We start from the raw sequence: 17,127 nt of genomic DNA on the forward strand, positions 1-17,127 counted from the left end.
ACTCTGTAGGCTCAGGCTGGCATGGAACTTATTATGCAGATCAGCAGGCTGGCCTTGAATTTGTGGCAATCCTCCTGCATCAGTTTCCCAAGTGCTGGGATTTCCAACACTTTTTCATCTCTTTTTCTTTTCCTTATTCACTAATCTGACTTGGGTTCTAGGAAATGTAGCCTCATGTGTGCACTGGAATATCAGGTAAATAAACCTGTTCTCCTCCAACCTTCCTTCATTTGGCGCCACTTAGTAACAAGTGCTCTTTGGGCTTTAAGTTAGGAACTTTCCCTGGACTCCTGTGAGTTTGTGCCACCCAGTGGCTAGAACCAATAACTGCATCCTGAAAAGTGCAGGGCATTCATGAATAAAGGCAACACAGGTAGGTGAGTCACAACAAAGGCCAGGTCTATATTACTGCCCAGTAGGAAAATACTTCCTAACAGTCAAAGACAGTTCTACTGTAAGTCTCATTTTCTAAATGACTTTAATAGAAGGGGCGAGGGTATATTCCGAGGGTTACAGCCATGGACTCCAGGACTAGATGGTGTCCTGGAGATTTTCAAGGATCTTACTCAAGTCACTCCTCCACCCTAACGTGCTGGAAATGAAAAATAAACAGTGCAGGACATAGGGTCCTTATTAACCTCTAGAAGAATTGAACACCCTACTGAGAAGACATTGAACTAGAGGGCTCATGAACCAGGACTACAGGAATATTAATAGTTTCTTGTAGGATGACTATGCTTGAGCATGCCTATGTCTAGGACTATGTCAAGGATTCATACATTTTAGGATTTATAGATTCAACTTTACTAGATTGAAAAAGACTCTCCAGGCTGGGTGGTAGTGTTGCATGTCCTTAATCCCAGCACTCAGGAGGCAGAGGCAGGTGGATCTCTGTGAGTTTGAGGCCAGTCTAGTCTACAAAATGAATTCCAGGACAGCCAGGGCTACATAGAGACCCTGACTTGAAAAAAGCACAAACAAACAGTCTCACTATGTTGTCCAGGGGGCCTGAACTCAGAGACCTGCCTGTCTCTACTTCTGGGTCCTGGGACTAAAAAGTGTGTTTCACCAGGCCCAGACATCCCCTTCCTCCTTCTCCTCTTTTTTTTTTTTTTTTTTTTTTTAAGATGTATTTATTTATTACTTTGTCTGTAAGATAGCTCTGGGTTTAAAGGTGCCTACCACCAAGCCCAAGACCTGAATTCCATTTTTCTTTGGGACTTACAAGGTAGAAACTGGTAATGTGTGTTACAAGTTGTCCTCTGAACTCCACAGCACATGGCACGATCCCCAACCCTACACAAAAGAAAAGTTTTAAATATAACTTTTAAAAGATTGAATTTTTAATTTGTGTATATATGTGTTTGCCTGCATGGGTTTGTGTGTACCATGTATACGCAGGAACCCCTGGGGGCCAGAATAGAGTATCAGATACCCTGGAACTGAACTTAGAGATGGTTGTGAGACATCCAGTGGGTGCTGGAACCGAACCCAGGTCCTCTGCAAAAGCAGCAAGCACTGCTCACCACCCTCTAGCTCCTGGTCATTGTCTGATGTGCACTTCACTTCTTTTGTTTGTATGTATGAAACAAGGTCTCATTTAGCCTGTGCCAGCCTCCAAATAACTATAGCCAAGGATGGGCTAGAACCCCAGATCCTCCTGCCTCCATTTCTGGAGTAGAAGTTCAAGGTCATCCTCAGCAACATAGGAGTTAGAGACCAGTTTAGGCTACATGAGACTTTTTTTAAAAAAAAATTTTTTTTTTAAATAAATAAAGCATCAGGATTTGAGGATCTAGGAGTCCCATCTGGCTTCAAGCATTTGTCTTCATTTTGCCTTCCATGGCTGGATTTTAAATGCTCTTAATGCTTACCCTAAAAAGTTCTATAAAACTAAACTCCCAACTTTTTTTTTTAATTTATTTTTGAGACAATGTCTTACTATGTAGCCCTGGCTGGCCAGGGTGGCCTTGAACTCACAGAAATCCACTTGCCTCTGTCTCTAAACCACTGAGATTAAAGTTGCGTGCTTTTATTCTATTTACTTGTTATTTTATTTATTTATTTTGAGACAAGGTCTCTCTATGTAGCCCTGGCTGTCTTGGAACTCTCTATGTGGATCAAGCTGGCCTGAACTCAGAGATCTTCTGCCTCTGCCTTTATGCTTGGATTCAAGGCCACCACTCACTATGTACTTTTATGCTTAACTGACATACAATAACTGCACACATTTGGGGTTTAATGAGATATTTCAATATAAGAATATAATGTGTAATAATCAAATAAGGGTAATTATAATTTTCATCACTTTAAGCCTCATGTTGTGAACCTTCAAAACCCTCTTCTAGCTAGCTATTTTGAAATGTTTACTAAATTGTACATTGTAGCCACAAGTGCTACAGAAAACTACAACCTCTTCTCAACAAGGTCTCCATACTCCATACCCATTCTTTTTCTATCCTTCTTCCTCTCCACACTTCCAAGCTTCAGTTCTCTTTGCTTCTGTAAGGTATGTTTTTTTAAAAAAAAAAAAAAAATTATTTATTTATTATGTATACAGTGTTCTGTCTGCATGTATGCTTGCAGGCCAGAAGAGGGCACCAGATCTCATTACAGATGGTTGTGAGCCACCATGTGGTTGCTGGGAATTGAACTCAGGACCTCTGGAAGAGCAGTCGGTGCTCTTAACCTCTGAGCCATTTCTCCAGCCCCTGTAAGGTATGTTTTAAGCTTCCACTCATCAGTAGAAGGGTTCTGAGGGACTCTTGTTGTAGAATATTATTTTAAGGTGTGTTACTTTTGTTTATGTTGCATTTATTTAACTCTGTGGAACTGTGTTACTGTGCCTGTCTAAAACATCTAATAAAGAACTGAGTGGCCAATGGCAAGGCAGGATAAAGGATAGGTGGGGCTGGCAAGCAGAGAGAATATATAGAAGGAGAAATCTGAAAGGAGAGGAGAGAACTAAAAGACAGAGAAGGAGGAGGACTCCAGGGACCAGCCATCCAGTTACACAGTAAGCCACAGAGTAAGAGTAAGATTTACAGAATTAAGAGAACAGGAAAAGCCCAGAGGCAAAAGGTAGATGGGATAAGTTAAGTTAAGGAAAGCTGGCAAGAAATAAGCCAAGCTAAGGCTGGATGTTTATAAGTAAGAATAAACCTCCGTGTGTGATTTATTCCGGAGTTGGGTGGTGGGCCCCCCAAAAGAACAAAAAACAAACAACAACAGACTCTGCTTTGATGAATGACAAAGTAAGGTGGTCGGGTTTTCAGCATATTCCAACCCATATTTGCTTTGTTTGGGTAATTTTTGTGTGTTGATGTTTTGTTTTCCTGTATTTTTGTTGTCATTGTGGGGTTTTTTTGTGTTTTGTTTTTGCTTTTTTTTTTTTGAGAGAGAGGGGGGTCCCGTGTAGCCCAGGATAGCCTCAAACTCATTATGCAGCTAAGCCTGGCCTTCAAATCCTATCTACTTTTACCTCCTAAGTGCTACAATTGCAGTTGTGCACCACCACATTTGAACCTATTTAATTTTTTTAATTACATCTATTTTTATTTATTTGCATGTGTGTTCAAATACCCATGTGTGTGCCATGGCACACATCAAGGCCAGAGAACAAGTTGGAGGAGTCAGTGTTCTTATACCATGTGGGTCTCAGGAATCAAATTCAATCATCAGACTTGCTCTAAGCTCCTTTACCCACTGAGCAATCTGGCTGGCTCTGTTCATTCTTTATATTAAAATGAGAGGGGAAAAAAATCAAACCAAGTTGTCAATTTCTAAGACCTGTTATGGTCTTATTGTAAAATAAAACCAGTTAGGTAAAACCCAGGTTCAATTTCAGAATGATTTGGGTAGATACTATTCTTCTAGATGTCTATGAAGACACCACTGTGTTGAAAAAAAAAATGCAAAAGCACATGCCTTTAATCCCAGTCCTCAAGAGGCAGAGGCAATCCGATATCTGTGTGTTCTAAGTCAGCTTGATCTACAGAGTGAGTTCCAATACAGTCAAGGCTACACAGAGAAACTCTGTCTCAAAAACAAAACAAAACAAAACAAAAAAAACAACCAAACCAAAAACCCGCAAAATACAGCAATATCTACACCTCAGGGATTGTGTCCATTTAAAAAGCAATGGGGCACAAGTCTTTATAATTCAAGCTATGTGGTAGACAAAAGCATGATGATCATGTGGACCCTGAGTCCAGGCCACCAGGGAACACCACAGTGAGATCTGTCTGAAAACACCACAAGCACCAACCACACCAGGACATGGCAGAAAGCACCTTTGCCCAAATGTTTTGTCTGAGTATACTGATGATGAACTTCGGCAAACCCACTACATCCTGTGCCACAGTGATGGCACAGCAGAGAAGTCTGTCTGGAAGCCTCTCCTTGCTGCACTCTCACTTTCCTTCCCCAGCAGCTCTCTGCCTTCTACAGAGAATGAATCTGACTTGATCTGTGCTTCAGGGAAATCCTTTCACTCCAATGGGTCCCTTCTTCCTGCTGGGTTAACTTTAACATTTTATCTCTGCAGAAAGTGCCTAACATTTGATGCATACTATGTAAGAACAAAGGGCTCTGCCTTCCTCTGAGGTACTGACAGGAAAACAAGCAGGTGGATGTGACCTGCAACAGCCTCTGCATCTGTCACCCACTACCTGCTGTTGCCTTTTCTACAAAGTTCTTGATGTCACAAACACAGTGAGCTTTTCAAAGAGCAAACTGTATAGGATCGCTTTTCAGCAGAAACTGCTCAGTGACTGTCTCTCACACACTGGCTCGACACTTACCTCTAACGTAAATTAGTCAGCTGTGGTGGACGACAATTGTCACCCCAGTACTTGAAAGTTCAAGGCCAGCCTGGACCATGTGAGGAGGTCTAAAAAAAATGCCCCAAACCTCACCAGGTTTCCCTATTATTCACGTTGGTTATTGCTGTTTTGCTGGGATTAGTTGTAGGTACCACCTTTTTTTCTTTTTAGAAGCATAAATATTTATTTGTAACAAAGGAGTTTGTGTATAGTGTTGAAAATCTACAACTTCTTATTAAATTCACATTTGCACTTCACCTTTTTAAACAAACATTTATAATCATTATTTTATACAGATATAGATATGTAAACACAACATCGAGTTCAGTGGTCCTTCAGCATTTTCCACTTAAATGTTTTTGTTTTTAACATAAAAACAGGTTATAATTCCAAATTCCAGAGTTATTTGAACCTGGAAAATATTTTCAGTAAAAATTATGACATTTCCCAATAAGCCCTTTTAAGTCAAATAATAGCTGAATTATACATATAAATATTGATTAGATTCTGGGATACAGAAGAAACCTATCTTGATCTGTTCAGAGAGCTATGTTTTACTTAAGTTGTGTAAGTGAGATTCCTATTCATTTTCCCCTCCACTGTTTGATTTACGGCAGACATTTTTCTATAGGTTAATCCATAATCTAAAAAGATTTTAGCCTCCCCTCCTGAAAGTACAGCCAGCATATCTTTTCATCAGCTTGATAAATGGTAAAAATTCTTATCCTAATAGTGAAATGTTTCATTGAGGCTTGCCCAGTGATTGGGCAAAACCAAAATTTAATATAAGCCACAGTCATCCTAGGGTCACCCCTGCTATATAGCCTCCCTGGTTCTATGGGTTGCAGTCTGATTGTTCTTTGCTTTATATCTAGAATCCACTTATGAGTGAAAACATAACATGTTTGTCCTTCTGAGTCTGGGTTACCTCACTCAGGATGATATTTTCTAGTTCCATCCATTTGCCTGCAAGTTTCATGATGTCATTTTGTTGTTGTTGTTGTTGTTTGGGGCTTTTTTTGATACAGAGTTTCTCTGTGTATATCCCTGGCTGTCCTAGAATTCACCTTGTAGACCTGGCTGGACTCAAACTCACAGAGATCTGCCTGCCTCTGCCTCCTGAGTGCTAGGATTAAAGGTGTGAGCCACTATGCTAGGCTAATACTTGTTTCTTCCCTTGGTGGGGGACAGTTTGAGACAGGATCTCTCTACATAGCCCTAGATGTCCTGTAACTCATTATATAGACCAGGCTAGCCTCAATTCACAGAGATGCCTACCTCTGCCTCCCATGTGCTGGGACAGCCAGGGCTACACAGAGGAATATCCTCTCCCTCTCTCCCCACCATATCTCTCTGTGGATATGCTTTAAATATAGACTGGATTTCTCAGAGCCATTCTACTTCCTAGACGAATGTTTACCACCTCTGCTTGTTATACAAAGCATCTGGCCAAGAAGCTTGCCTCTCCACTATGCTGCTGGCTTACATTCTCCAGGGGTCAGCCTCTGCATCACTGACATGGGAATAATACCACCTCCTTGAAGGGATTTCCTAAGACCAAAATGAAAAAAAAAAAACCATATGCAGAGATATGCATATATCAAACAATAGCTACTTGGTGCTGTGCTACGTCATTTTGAAGAGTGCGTTTGTGAGTACTTGATGGGATAGTAGAGAGCTGCAGAGAAAAACGTTCTTGCTGTGATTACAGATTCTAGAAAATTAATAAAATGAGCAGAGACACACTGGGAAAATGTGTTGGCTGTGTAAAAATACCCAATTAGAGTCATTTATATAAGCCACTTAACATTTAAGGCCTAATTATCATGTAGCACCATAACAATTACACATATCATTAAATATGCATCAGGTTAACCTTTTCTGGGCTCCTTCCATTTGCTTACAGTTGGAAAGTAATACTGCCCCCAAAGAACAGTCTTCAGCTAATTACTCCTAATACACACTTCTGTTCACTACTCACATTCATGAACTGGGACAGATTCTCAACTCATCTCCACTTGACACTACTGTACTCATCCTGGTGGGACTACATTTGTCCCATGACCTTGAGACCCGACTCTTCACTTTTTAAAGCAGTGACAAAGAAACTCTGTTTACATGCCCCTTGTTCTAGAAACCTATAGGTTTCAGGAAATAGAGTCACTGATTCAAATAATAGAAATATCCTCGTGCCCAGCACTAGAAAACCAAACCTAGAAAACTTTTGTTTTGTTTGTTGTGCATATCTCTGGCTGTCCTGGAACTCATTCTGTAGAACAGGCTGGCCTCAAACTCAGAGATCTGCCTGCCTCTGCCTCTCGAGTGCTGGGATTAAGGGTAGGCGCCACTACCATCCATAGAACCACTTTTTAAAGGTTTATTTTTTAATATTTTAAATTATGCGTATGAGTGTTTCTGTGTGTGTATATGCACTTGCGGCCTGCATGTGAGTGCAGTGCCCACAGAGGCCAGAAGAGGGCATAGGAGTCCCTGGAACTGGACAGGGGTTGTTTGCTGCCAGGTAGATGCTAGGAACCAACCCCGGTACTCTGGAAAATGAGGCAGTGTTCTTTTTTGAGGGTGGGGGGTTTCTAGACAGGATTTCTCTGTGTAGTTTTGGTGCCTGCCCTGGATCTCGCTCTGTAGACCAGGCTGGCCTCGAACTCACAGAGATCTACCTGGCTCTGCCTCCCGAGTGCTGGGATTAAAGGTGTGCGCCACCACCGCCCGGCTGAGGCAGGGTTCTTAACCACTGAGTTCTCTCTCCAGCCCCAGACTCCTGGTCTTATGCAATGCTAGGATAGAATTAAGAGCTTTATATGCACTAGGCAAATGTTCTATGATTGCGCTACATTCCCGCTTTAAGATTGTCTGAATTAGATATTATTATCATTTTTTATATAAGAAAAAGGTCAGAGAAAGGTAATAACTTACTGAAATTCTTCTTTTGGTTGTTGTTTTGAGACAGGTTCTCACTCTATTGCCTAGGCTCGCTTAGCACTAGAAACACTCCTCCTGCTTCAGCTTCTAGGGGCTGGGATTGTCACTCTCAGCCACCATGCCCAGCTTTAACTTGGCTAAAGTATTTTTGACTCATTTTGTAATTTTACATTTATTTATTATTGTGTGTATGTGAGGTATGTGTGCATGTGGAAATCAGAGGACAGCTTGAAGGGACCAGTTCTCCTTGCATCCTGTGAGTTCCAGAGCAGCACTTTTGTCTGCTCAACCATCTTGCTGGCCTGACTTTTGTTGATGTCGTGGATGTGGGCATGCATGTGTCCTAGAACATGTGTGGAGGTCGGAAGACAACTTTTAGGAGCTGATTTTCTTCTTCCACCATGGGGTTTGGAGATCAAATTCAGACGTCAGGATTCCATGGCAAGTGCTTTATCATGGAGTTATCCCACCAGCTCTTCTTACCATGGCCCAATTCTTAAAAGTGCTAAGGGGTAGAGAGATAGGATTCAAATTCAGGACTCCCCTGTCAAAGTCCGTTCTCTCAGAATTATATTAAATTGGGCCAACATCTTTATAGATATTTCAAACATTCACTGTGCATTCATTCACTGGTTGCAAAAGAGTACAGACTATTTGTCACCAGATGATGACGAATATTTGGGGAGTCTGTTTTGACAGTCAAGAGGTGGAGGGCCTGTTTATCAGGCTCAAAGGTATGCAGTCACACTGCTGAGTAGGCATATTTAGTTTTTCTGAATATCAGGTTCTAGAATACTTCTCACTTGACCCAACCTTTTTAATTCTATGCAAAGCCTAGTTGAGTCATGAGGCAGATATCCTGTACTTTGTGAGGAAGAGTAAGAAGTCAGTCGGGTGGAGAAGAGGCAAAAGTTAAGGGTAACAATAGCCTGGCTATATCAGAGCTTTAATGAATCACCATGACATGAAAATCTTCATAACTAAGGCTGTTACCACATACATCTTAACAAAACTAGTTTTTTTTTTATTTCTTGTGAATAGCATTCCCAAATATCCTTTACTTGTGGTATATTACTTTACATTTTTTTATATTAATTAAAACTGCTTGGCCATTAGCTCAGGCCTACCACTGACTAGCTCTTACACTTAAACTAACCCATTTCTGTTCATCTATATGTTGCCTGGCTTTACCTGTGTGCCATTACATGCTGCTTACTTTACATTTTTATTCTCTTATTTACAGATAGGGTTTCATGTAGTCCAGTTTGGCCTCAAACTTGCTATACAGCTGAGGATGACGTCCAACTCCTGATCCTCCAAGGCAGGGATGGCAGGTGTGTTCTATTATGCCCAATTTTAGGTAATGCTGGGGTTGAATCCCAGGGGTTTGTTCACACTAGATAAGCTTCTACCAACTGAGCTACAGCCCTGACCCCATAATTTTAGTGGATTTTTTTATTGTTGTTGTTGTTGCTTGAGATGGGGGGGTCTCATGTAGCCCAGGATACCCTCAACTCACAATCTTCCTACCTCTGTGTCCCAGTTGTTACAGGTACATGCCACCATGTCTGACTACAGATCCGGTTTTACTTCTGGCTGTGTTACCTGAACGACTTGGAACAAGCGAACCTTGTTCTCCCTTATTGTAAAGTGGGATACAGCAAGACTTTTTACTAGCATTTTCTTTTCCCTTCTTCACCCTTATTATCTTTGGGATTGATCTTCCCTACGGTATAGAGACATGAATATACAAGGGTGCCTCAACCCTACTCTGCAGGCTGGGTGCAGTAGGGGAGGACCAAATCATGTAAGATCTCTAGGAACCTTCTGTGAGGAAAAGGGTTATTTCCCTAACCCTTCTTCTTCAATTTACATTCTTTATTGCCTTAGGGCCCAAACATGGCAGCATTTGGTCAGTGAAGAGGCACGCCATTGAAAACAATGCATCACAGTGCTGTCCCAGACACGGTATTTAAGAATGGAACGGCCCATCTATGGATGACAGCATGGACACCTGCTCCAGCTCTCTAACCCTTTGCAAGAAGGTAGCCTCACAGAGAAGACCATGGGGAAGGGGGAGAGAGGAGGAAGACAATGTTCTGAGTGTAAGAGACCAGTGGGCTCCTGAAGCCAGGACTTCTGTGAAAAGCACCCTGATGCAGACGCCTCTAACACTGTCCTACTTGAGGCTCGGGTCCTTTGTGAGCTAAGTTGCTCTTCCTCTCATGGATTCTATCACCGGAGGGCACTTTTGAGGAGCCCCAGTGATTAGAAAAGTGGTCTAATGCAGGACCTATCCCATGCTTATCTCTACTGATGGGGTATTTCTCAGAGAATAGAAGGGAAGAAGGCAGAGCTGGATTTTGAGAGTTGCTTTAAAAAAAAAAAAACATTTGTTTTTATTTTATGTGTATTGGTGTTTTGCCTGAATGTATGCCTGTATGAGGTATCCCTTGGAACTGGAGTTACAGACAGTTGTGAGCTGCCATGTGAGTGCTGGGAATTGAATCTGGGTCCTCTGGAAGAGCAACCAGCGCTCTTAACCACTAAGCCATCTCTCCAGTCCCAACACTTGCTTTTTAAAAATATACTTGCAGGGTCATTAACGACAGACATCTCAGTCAGGTGGGAAATATGGAAAATTGCAGGAGAGCCAGTTTATGGAGTTGTTCGATACTTAGGATATAGAGAGTAAGTAAGCAAGACAAGCAGGGTGGCACATGGCTACAAGCTCAGGCTGGGGCAGAAAAGATCACCAGACCGAGGGAGCCTAAGCTACACAGTGAGTTCCAGCCCATATAACAAGACTCCGTCTCACTAGAAAAAAAGGAAAAGTAAGCAGACACAAGAGGGTATTATTTTCACAGGAAGGAGGCTCAGAACATGCACTTTTGACTCTAAACACAGCAACTCCATGGATGAGGAGGAATTGAGGATTTTGTTCCCAACCAATGCAGTCACATTACAGAACCTGACATCAGGAAACAATTTTCTTTGTTAGACTTTTGGTTCAAAAGTAGACTCTTTGCTTAGTCGAGAATGAAGGCCCTAGAGAATGTGTCTGTCTTGAAGGTCAAGGTTTAAAAACAGAGGTCAGTAAATTTGTAAAATTACTGTGTGTCCATTTTATTTCCAGATTTTTCTGTGGAGATGGTGAGAGGGAGAACAAGGCACATCTTTGTTCTGAAGTTAAACACAGGGTATGCTGGGAACTCGGAGTTTTGAAGGGTCAGGAGAAGGGTTCCGGAGAGTGACAGCCAAGCTGAAGTGAAGCCCTCCCTTGGCAAAGGAAGCCAGGCAGTAAGAGGGCAGATGAGAACGGGAGGTCCTTCCATGGCGCTTGGGAACTGACTACAAGATGATGAGCACAGAAGTTTGTCACAGGTTAAGCGGAGCTTAGTGGCACAGTGCTTGCCTTGGTTCTGATCCCTGGCACCCAAACAGAACACCAAAAGAAAGAGAAAACGAGATAGATCTGGAAGGGCCTTCTACAAAGAACGATGTATAGATTTGTTGTACAAAGCAAGGCACATCTTAGTGAGTCAAGGCAATATTAATAACTATTTAACAACAACAGGAACAAACCAGGAATCGCCTGATCAATTCAGGAATTACCGTCACTCTACTTGTAAGTCATGTTCAGCTGCTTGAACATCCAGTATAAGTATAGAGTACTTTTCTTTTTCATTTTATTTTTTAAAACAGTTTTTAGATTTATTTTATGTGTATAAGTGTTTTGCCTGCATGTATGTGTATCACTTGCATGCCTGGTAACAATGGAGACCAAAGGTCTAGGTCCCTTAAAACTGGAGTAACAGGTGGCTGGGAGCCTGAATCACTCCAGTCCCAGGTCTTCTTTGTAGATCTCACACATTTTATCTGAGTAACTTTATCTGTGCCTTTGGCCTTTTTTTTGTTTCAGTTTTTAAGACAGGCATTCCTTATGTAACCCTTGACTGGCCTGGAAGCTGTGCTATGGACCAAGCTGGCCTCCACTTGTAGCAATCCTCCTATGCTTGACTCCAAGTGCCCGGATTCAAGGTGTGGGCCACTATCTCTGGCCAATACCTTTGTCTTTATTCATTTCACCAGTATCACCTGGTCCTACCTTTCCGGGTGCTGAGGTGACAAAGAGAAAAGACAGTCTGTTCTCAAGCTGAGGAGAACACAGACAAAGAAACACTTCTACTTGGTACACAATTGGAGCCCTGAGCTGAGCCCTGAGCTCTCCACTGAGCAGCAGACTTCTATTGTCATTTCCAGTTAGGATGCAAAACACAGAGCCCAAACAAAACTTAAGTTTCTCCTCCTAGTCAGTCTTCCTTCGATTAGACTCCCCCCTTCTCTTCTGATGGTCTTGTAATGCCACTAACACTACACTGCTTCAGGAAGAAATCAAAGAGAACACTGCTTCCGACTGGGTTATCCTTCCTTTCACTGGAAAGTTTATTTTGGCGGTGGGGGTGGGGGTGGGGTGGGGGGGTTGGGGGGTTGGGGGGTTTGGAGAGTTTGTGTGTGTGTGTGTGTGTGTGTGTGTGTGTGTGTGTGTGTGTGTGTGTCTGAGAGAGAGAGAGAGAGAGAGAGAGAGAGAGAGAGAGAGAGAGAGAGAGAGAGAAAGAGAGAGATCTGCCCATATGTGCCTCTACACATGAAGGCCAGAGGTTTTATGTTGGGTGTCTTCCTCAATTGCTCTCCACCTTATTTTTTTTGTTTTAAAATTTTTGTTTGTTTGTTTTTCAAGACAGGGTTTCTCTGTGTAGTTTTGGTGCCTGTCCTGGATCTCGCGCTCTAGACCAGGCTGGCCTCGAACTCACAGAGATCCGCCTGGCTCTGCCTCCCGAGTGCTGGGATTAAAGGCGTGTGCCACTGCCGCCCGGCTCCACCTTAGTTTTTGAGGCAGGGTCTCTCCTGAAACTCATCAATTTGGCAAGGCTGACTGGCCGGCCATTGAGCTCCAGGAAGGTGTCCCTCTCAAGTCTCCCCAGTGCTGGGGTGACTAGTGAGTAGAGCACTGGTGATCTGAACTCAGGTCCACATGTTTGTGCAACAGCCCCTTCATTCTATTTTTTGAGAGTATGTCTCAATGAACCTGAAGTTCACTGATTTAGCCAAACTGTCTAACCAACACGCCCCAGGGTTCCTCCTGTCTCCTTCCCAGTGCTGGGGCTGCAGGCACGCATCCCCTCATCTAGGGGTTTATATGGGTACTAAGGATCAAACTCAAACAGACTGAGCCATCCCACCAGTCCCTGAACACTTTCTTTTTTTAAAGATTTATTTATGTACGAGTGCTCTATGTTCCTGTATGCCTTTATATGCCAGAAGGGGGCATCAGATTCCACTAAAGATGATTATGAGCCACCATGTGGTTGCTGGGACTTGAACTCAGGACCTCTGAAAGAACAGCCAATGCTCTTAACCTCTGAGCCATCTCTCCAAACCCGAACATTTTCATTCTTATTGCATTAATTCCCGCTCCCCCGCTCCACAGGGTTTCTCTGTGTAGTTTTTGGTGCCAGGATCTCGCTCCATAGACCAGGCTGGCATTGAACTCACAGAGATCCACCTGGCTCTGCCTCCTGAGTGCTGGGATTAAAGGCGTGCACCACCACTGCCTGGCTTTATTGCATTAATTTTTAAGTTAGCCTATACATAATGGGTTTCATTATGTCATTTTCTCACATACATGTCATCATACTTTGTTGTACACCCTTGGATACATTTTAATTTATAATTTAATTTTCATACCCCTTGGACATTTTAATTTATCCATTTTTTCTTTTTTTTGAGCCAGGGTCTTATACACCAAACTGCACTGGAATTTTCTATGTTGCCCAGGTTGGCCTCCTGTATGGTGGGGTTACAGGCATGAGTTGCTATGCTTTTCTTAAGGACATTGATCTCAACCCTTCATGGAATTCTATCACATCCCAGTGAAATCCAAAATCCATCCAAAGTTTACCAAACGACACGTGATCTGGGTCCTGGCCATGTTTCCATCATATTTCTTTAATCAGCTCTGTTCCAGCCAGTCTGGCCACCCTGCTTCTTTCCCATGCCAATCAAATCCACATACCAGGGCCACTGTACTTGTCTCTCTTCCATGGTTCTTTCTAGAAATCCACTTAGCTTCCGTTTCTCATTAAATAATCGGATGTCTGCTTGTGTGCCATGTCTACTAAGAGAACTTTCTTCCCTATCCTGACTAAAAGAAAATTTCTGTATCACTGTTATAGCTTGATCTCAATTCACTTCCCATAAAACCACATTAAGAGCCACCTTTTTATTTATTTAATTTTTTTTTTTTGGTTTTTCAAGACAGGGTTTCTCTGTGTAGCTTTGCGCCTTTCCTGGAACTCGCTTGGTAGCCCAGGCTGGCCTCGAACTCACAGAGATTCGCCTGCCTCTGCCTCCCGAGTGCTGGGATTAAAGGCGTGCGCCACCACCGCCCGGCCTAAGAGCCACCTTTTAATATTTATTATATATATAATATACTTATCTTTTATTATTTACATACATATATATAATACATCAACCTTATGAGCAGGAGAATATGTTTTGCTCACTACCAAATTCTCAGCACCTAGCACAGTGACTGCTCATTGTGTATTTGCCAAATGAATGAACTGACTTGAGGATTCAGTAAATGTAAACATTGATAAAATGCTCTAACATTGATACAATAAGTAGGAAAGTGTATGGAAGGGAATATATATAAAAAAATTAACTGTTTATTTAGCATGTTGGGGTGATTTTCACATGTGAATTGTAATGTTCTCTCTCTCTCTCTCTTTGAGACAGATCTCTCACTCTGTGGCCCACCCAGACTGACCTCAAACTCATGGCAATTGTCCTGCAGTCTCCCAAGTGTTGTGATCACAGATGTATGCCACTAACTACACCCAGCTGAGTTTTGTTGTTGTTGTTTTAACAATGGACTTATATTACTTGTGTACCAAAAAACGAATAAAGATGCCACATAGGCAGTGTATAAATGAATTCCAACAGAAGTTGGGTAAATCTATGAGACAGATTTTTAAATAGATATACAGCATTATAGTTCAGATCAACCAGGGCTGGAATCCCTTCCCCAACACTTGGCAGCAGCAATGCGATCCTAAGTTATATTATATATTCCAGTGCCTAAATTTCCTCAGCTGGACCTTGGGGGACAGGAACAGTGCCTTCCTCAGAAAGTTGTTTTAAGCGAGCCCGTATGAGTAATCCGCTTTGTACAATGCCTGGCATGCGGTAAGAAAGGACTCCACAAATGGAAGCTCTTATAACAATCTCTACCAGTAGTAATAAGAGATGTTGGGACATACCTAGCCCTCAAGATTGACATCAGAGTGGACCACCACATCCTCACTGCATTTCCATGTGGGCATCTGAAGCCCAGGGAGGGGATGGGTCTTTCCAGAGAAGGCAATTTCGACGTCCCAGAAGCATCAGAATGAAAAGGACCCTCTTCACCCCTCCAGGCATTCAGTCTGGGTAATCCATAAGTGGCATGGCAGGGCCCGGGCTCGCCGTCCTCCGGCCCAGTGCCTGGGCAGCCTCAGTTTCCTCGCTTGCAACAGGACTGGAGTGGGATTGTTAGGAGAAAATCCAGACTGAGCCAGCCGAGGCACGGCACCGGGACGCCTGTGGCGACGGGAAAAGTGAGAGCCGGTGAGACTCCAGGGCCTGTGGGCGAGCGGGTAGAACCACTCTCCCCATCCCGGGGCAGCGCCACCGGGACCCGCCCGCGGCCCGGGTGGAGGCGGGGCAAGACGCGGCGTGCTCGCGACGGCGTGGTCCGGGGCCGCGCACGCAGGCCCCGGGCGCGCGCGCGCGCACGCAGAGGACCTGGCCAGCGCGCGCCGCGGGAGGCTCTTGGGCGCGGAGGTGCGAGAGCTGGCGAGGTGAGAGGAGCGGGCCGGGCCGCGAGAGCGAGGGCACGCGGGGTCACGAGGGGCGGGCTGCCGCGGCGGGGCCACGCGGCGCGGGAGGCGGGTGCGGCCCGACCGGCCCCGAGCCCCTTCCCCCCGCTCCCCCGGCCGGGCGGCGGGCCGGGCGGCACCTCGGTGTTCCCGGCTGGGCGGTGGAGCGCCGCCCCGGCCCACCTGACCCGCTGAACCCCCACGTGGGTCTCCGCGAGCCTGTGGTTAGCAGCGTTTGCGAGCCGAGGCCCGGGTACAGTGACGGGCCCAAGGCCATGCAGCTGTAAGGATGCTCTCTGCACAGCTGCTAAGCCCGCACGCAACTCCCGGGGCCTGCCCCGCGGTCCCTTCCCTGCCCCCTTTAGTAGTTAGTTTGAATGTAGCCTGGCTCTCAAGGATGTTAGTGTCACCGAGCGGGCTTTTAAGAAAGGGCAGGAAGAAAGATTTTTTTTGCTTTTCTGCAGCATTCTTGCTTTGTGACGTGTTTGTCAGAGCGTATTCTAGCATCCTTTACGGTGTAAGCTTCTATTGATAGGGCCCTGCTGTTCACCAGCCTGTAAAAACATTGTGCAAATGCCCCAATCTTTAGCGCTTCCTTTCCTTGGAAAAAAAAACAGCCTGTTCCAGGAGATTGTTGGGATTCCAAGAGATAGTCCATATACAGTGATACTATTCAGATATTGATTTATTATTTTATTCCTGGGTGTATACTATTCGTTTGTTAAATTCATTTTTCTACTGGGTGGTGGTAGTGCACACCTTTAATCCCAGTACTGGGAGGCAGAGGCAAGTGGATCTATGAGTTTAAGGCCGACCTGGGCTAGACAGGACAACCAGAGCTACACAGAGAAAACCTGTCTCAGAAAATTATTATTATTATTATTATTATGTTTTTTGTTTTTTTCAAGACAAGGTTTCTCTGTGTAACAGCCCTGGCTGTCCTGGAACTGTTTTTGTAGACTAGGCTGTACTCGAACTCAGAGATCTGCCTGCCTCTGCCTCCCAAGTGCTGGGATTAAAGGCCTGCACCACCGCCACCCGGCCTGGATAGGATTTCTTGGTCTCCAGTAATACTCAGATTTAAAAAAAAATTTTTTTGAGACAGGGTCTCACCATGTAACACTGGTTGTTCCAGAACTTAGTGTGTAGACCAGGCTGGCCTTGAACTTGAACTCACAGAGACCTGTTCTCTTCTGCCTCCTGGGTGCTGGGATTAAAGATGTATACCTCCACACCAGCAAGTTCCAGATTTTGTAAGGAGGACAGACGTACTTTAAATTCTGTGAACATGGAGGTCTGAGCGTTGTGATTGGCCACCCCACCATTGCTGTGTCAGTTTGCCAAAGTAAATCTGGCCAAAGAGAATGGATGCTTGGCAGAGAAAGCCAAAGGTGGTTTTTCAGAAATGGATAGCATTTGCTGGTTGTGGTGGAGCACGCCTG

General features: G+C 44.0%; 2 protein-coding genes across 5 annotated transcripts in view; one reads left to right on the plus strand and one right to left on the minus strand.

Moving 5' to 3' along the window:
• The window catches only part of Acaca (acetyl-CoA carboxylase alpha), a 272,460-nt gene extending 256,974 nt beyond the window's left edge, over positions 1 to 15,486 (minus strand). For all 3 annotated transcript variants that reach the window (XM_052759693.1, XM_052759691.1, XM_052759690.1), the window contains exon 1: positions 15,089 to 15,486. Coding sequence is in view for 2 of the 3 variants with exons in the window: in XM_052759691.1 (XP_052615651.1) it covers positions 15,089 to 15,126 (38 nt within the window). In the remaining variant the exon portion in view is untranslated. The remainder of the gene's footprint in view (positions 1 to 15,088) is intronic.
• A 67-nt stretch (positions 15,487 to 15,553) lies between these two features.
• The window catches only part of Tada2a (transcriptional adaptor 2A), a 45,801-nt gene continuing 44,227 nt past the window's right edge, over positions 15,554 to 17,127 (plus strand). The window contains exon 1 of one of the 2 annotated variants that reach the window (XM_052759698.1): positions 15,554 to 15,667. The gene's annotated coding sequence lies outside the window, so the exon portion shown is untranslated. The remainder of the gene's footprint in view (positions 15,668 to 17,127) is intronic. The other variant, XM_052759697.1, reaches the window with a different exon arrangement.

The sequence above is a fragment of the Peromyscus californicus genome, unplaced genomic scaffold (assembly GCF_007827085.1).
Source record: "Peromyscus californicus insignis strain IS unplaced genomic scaffold, ASM782708v3 Scaffold_3__1_contigs__length_106647218, whole genome shotgun sequence".
NCBI classification, from domain to species: domain Eukaryota; kingdom Metazoa; phylum Chordata; class Mammalia; order Rodentia; family Cricetidae; genus Peromyscus; species Peromyscus californicus.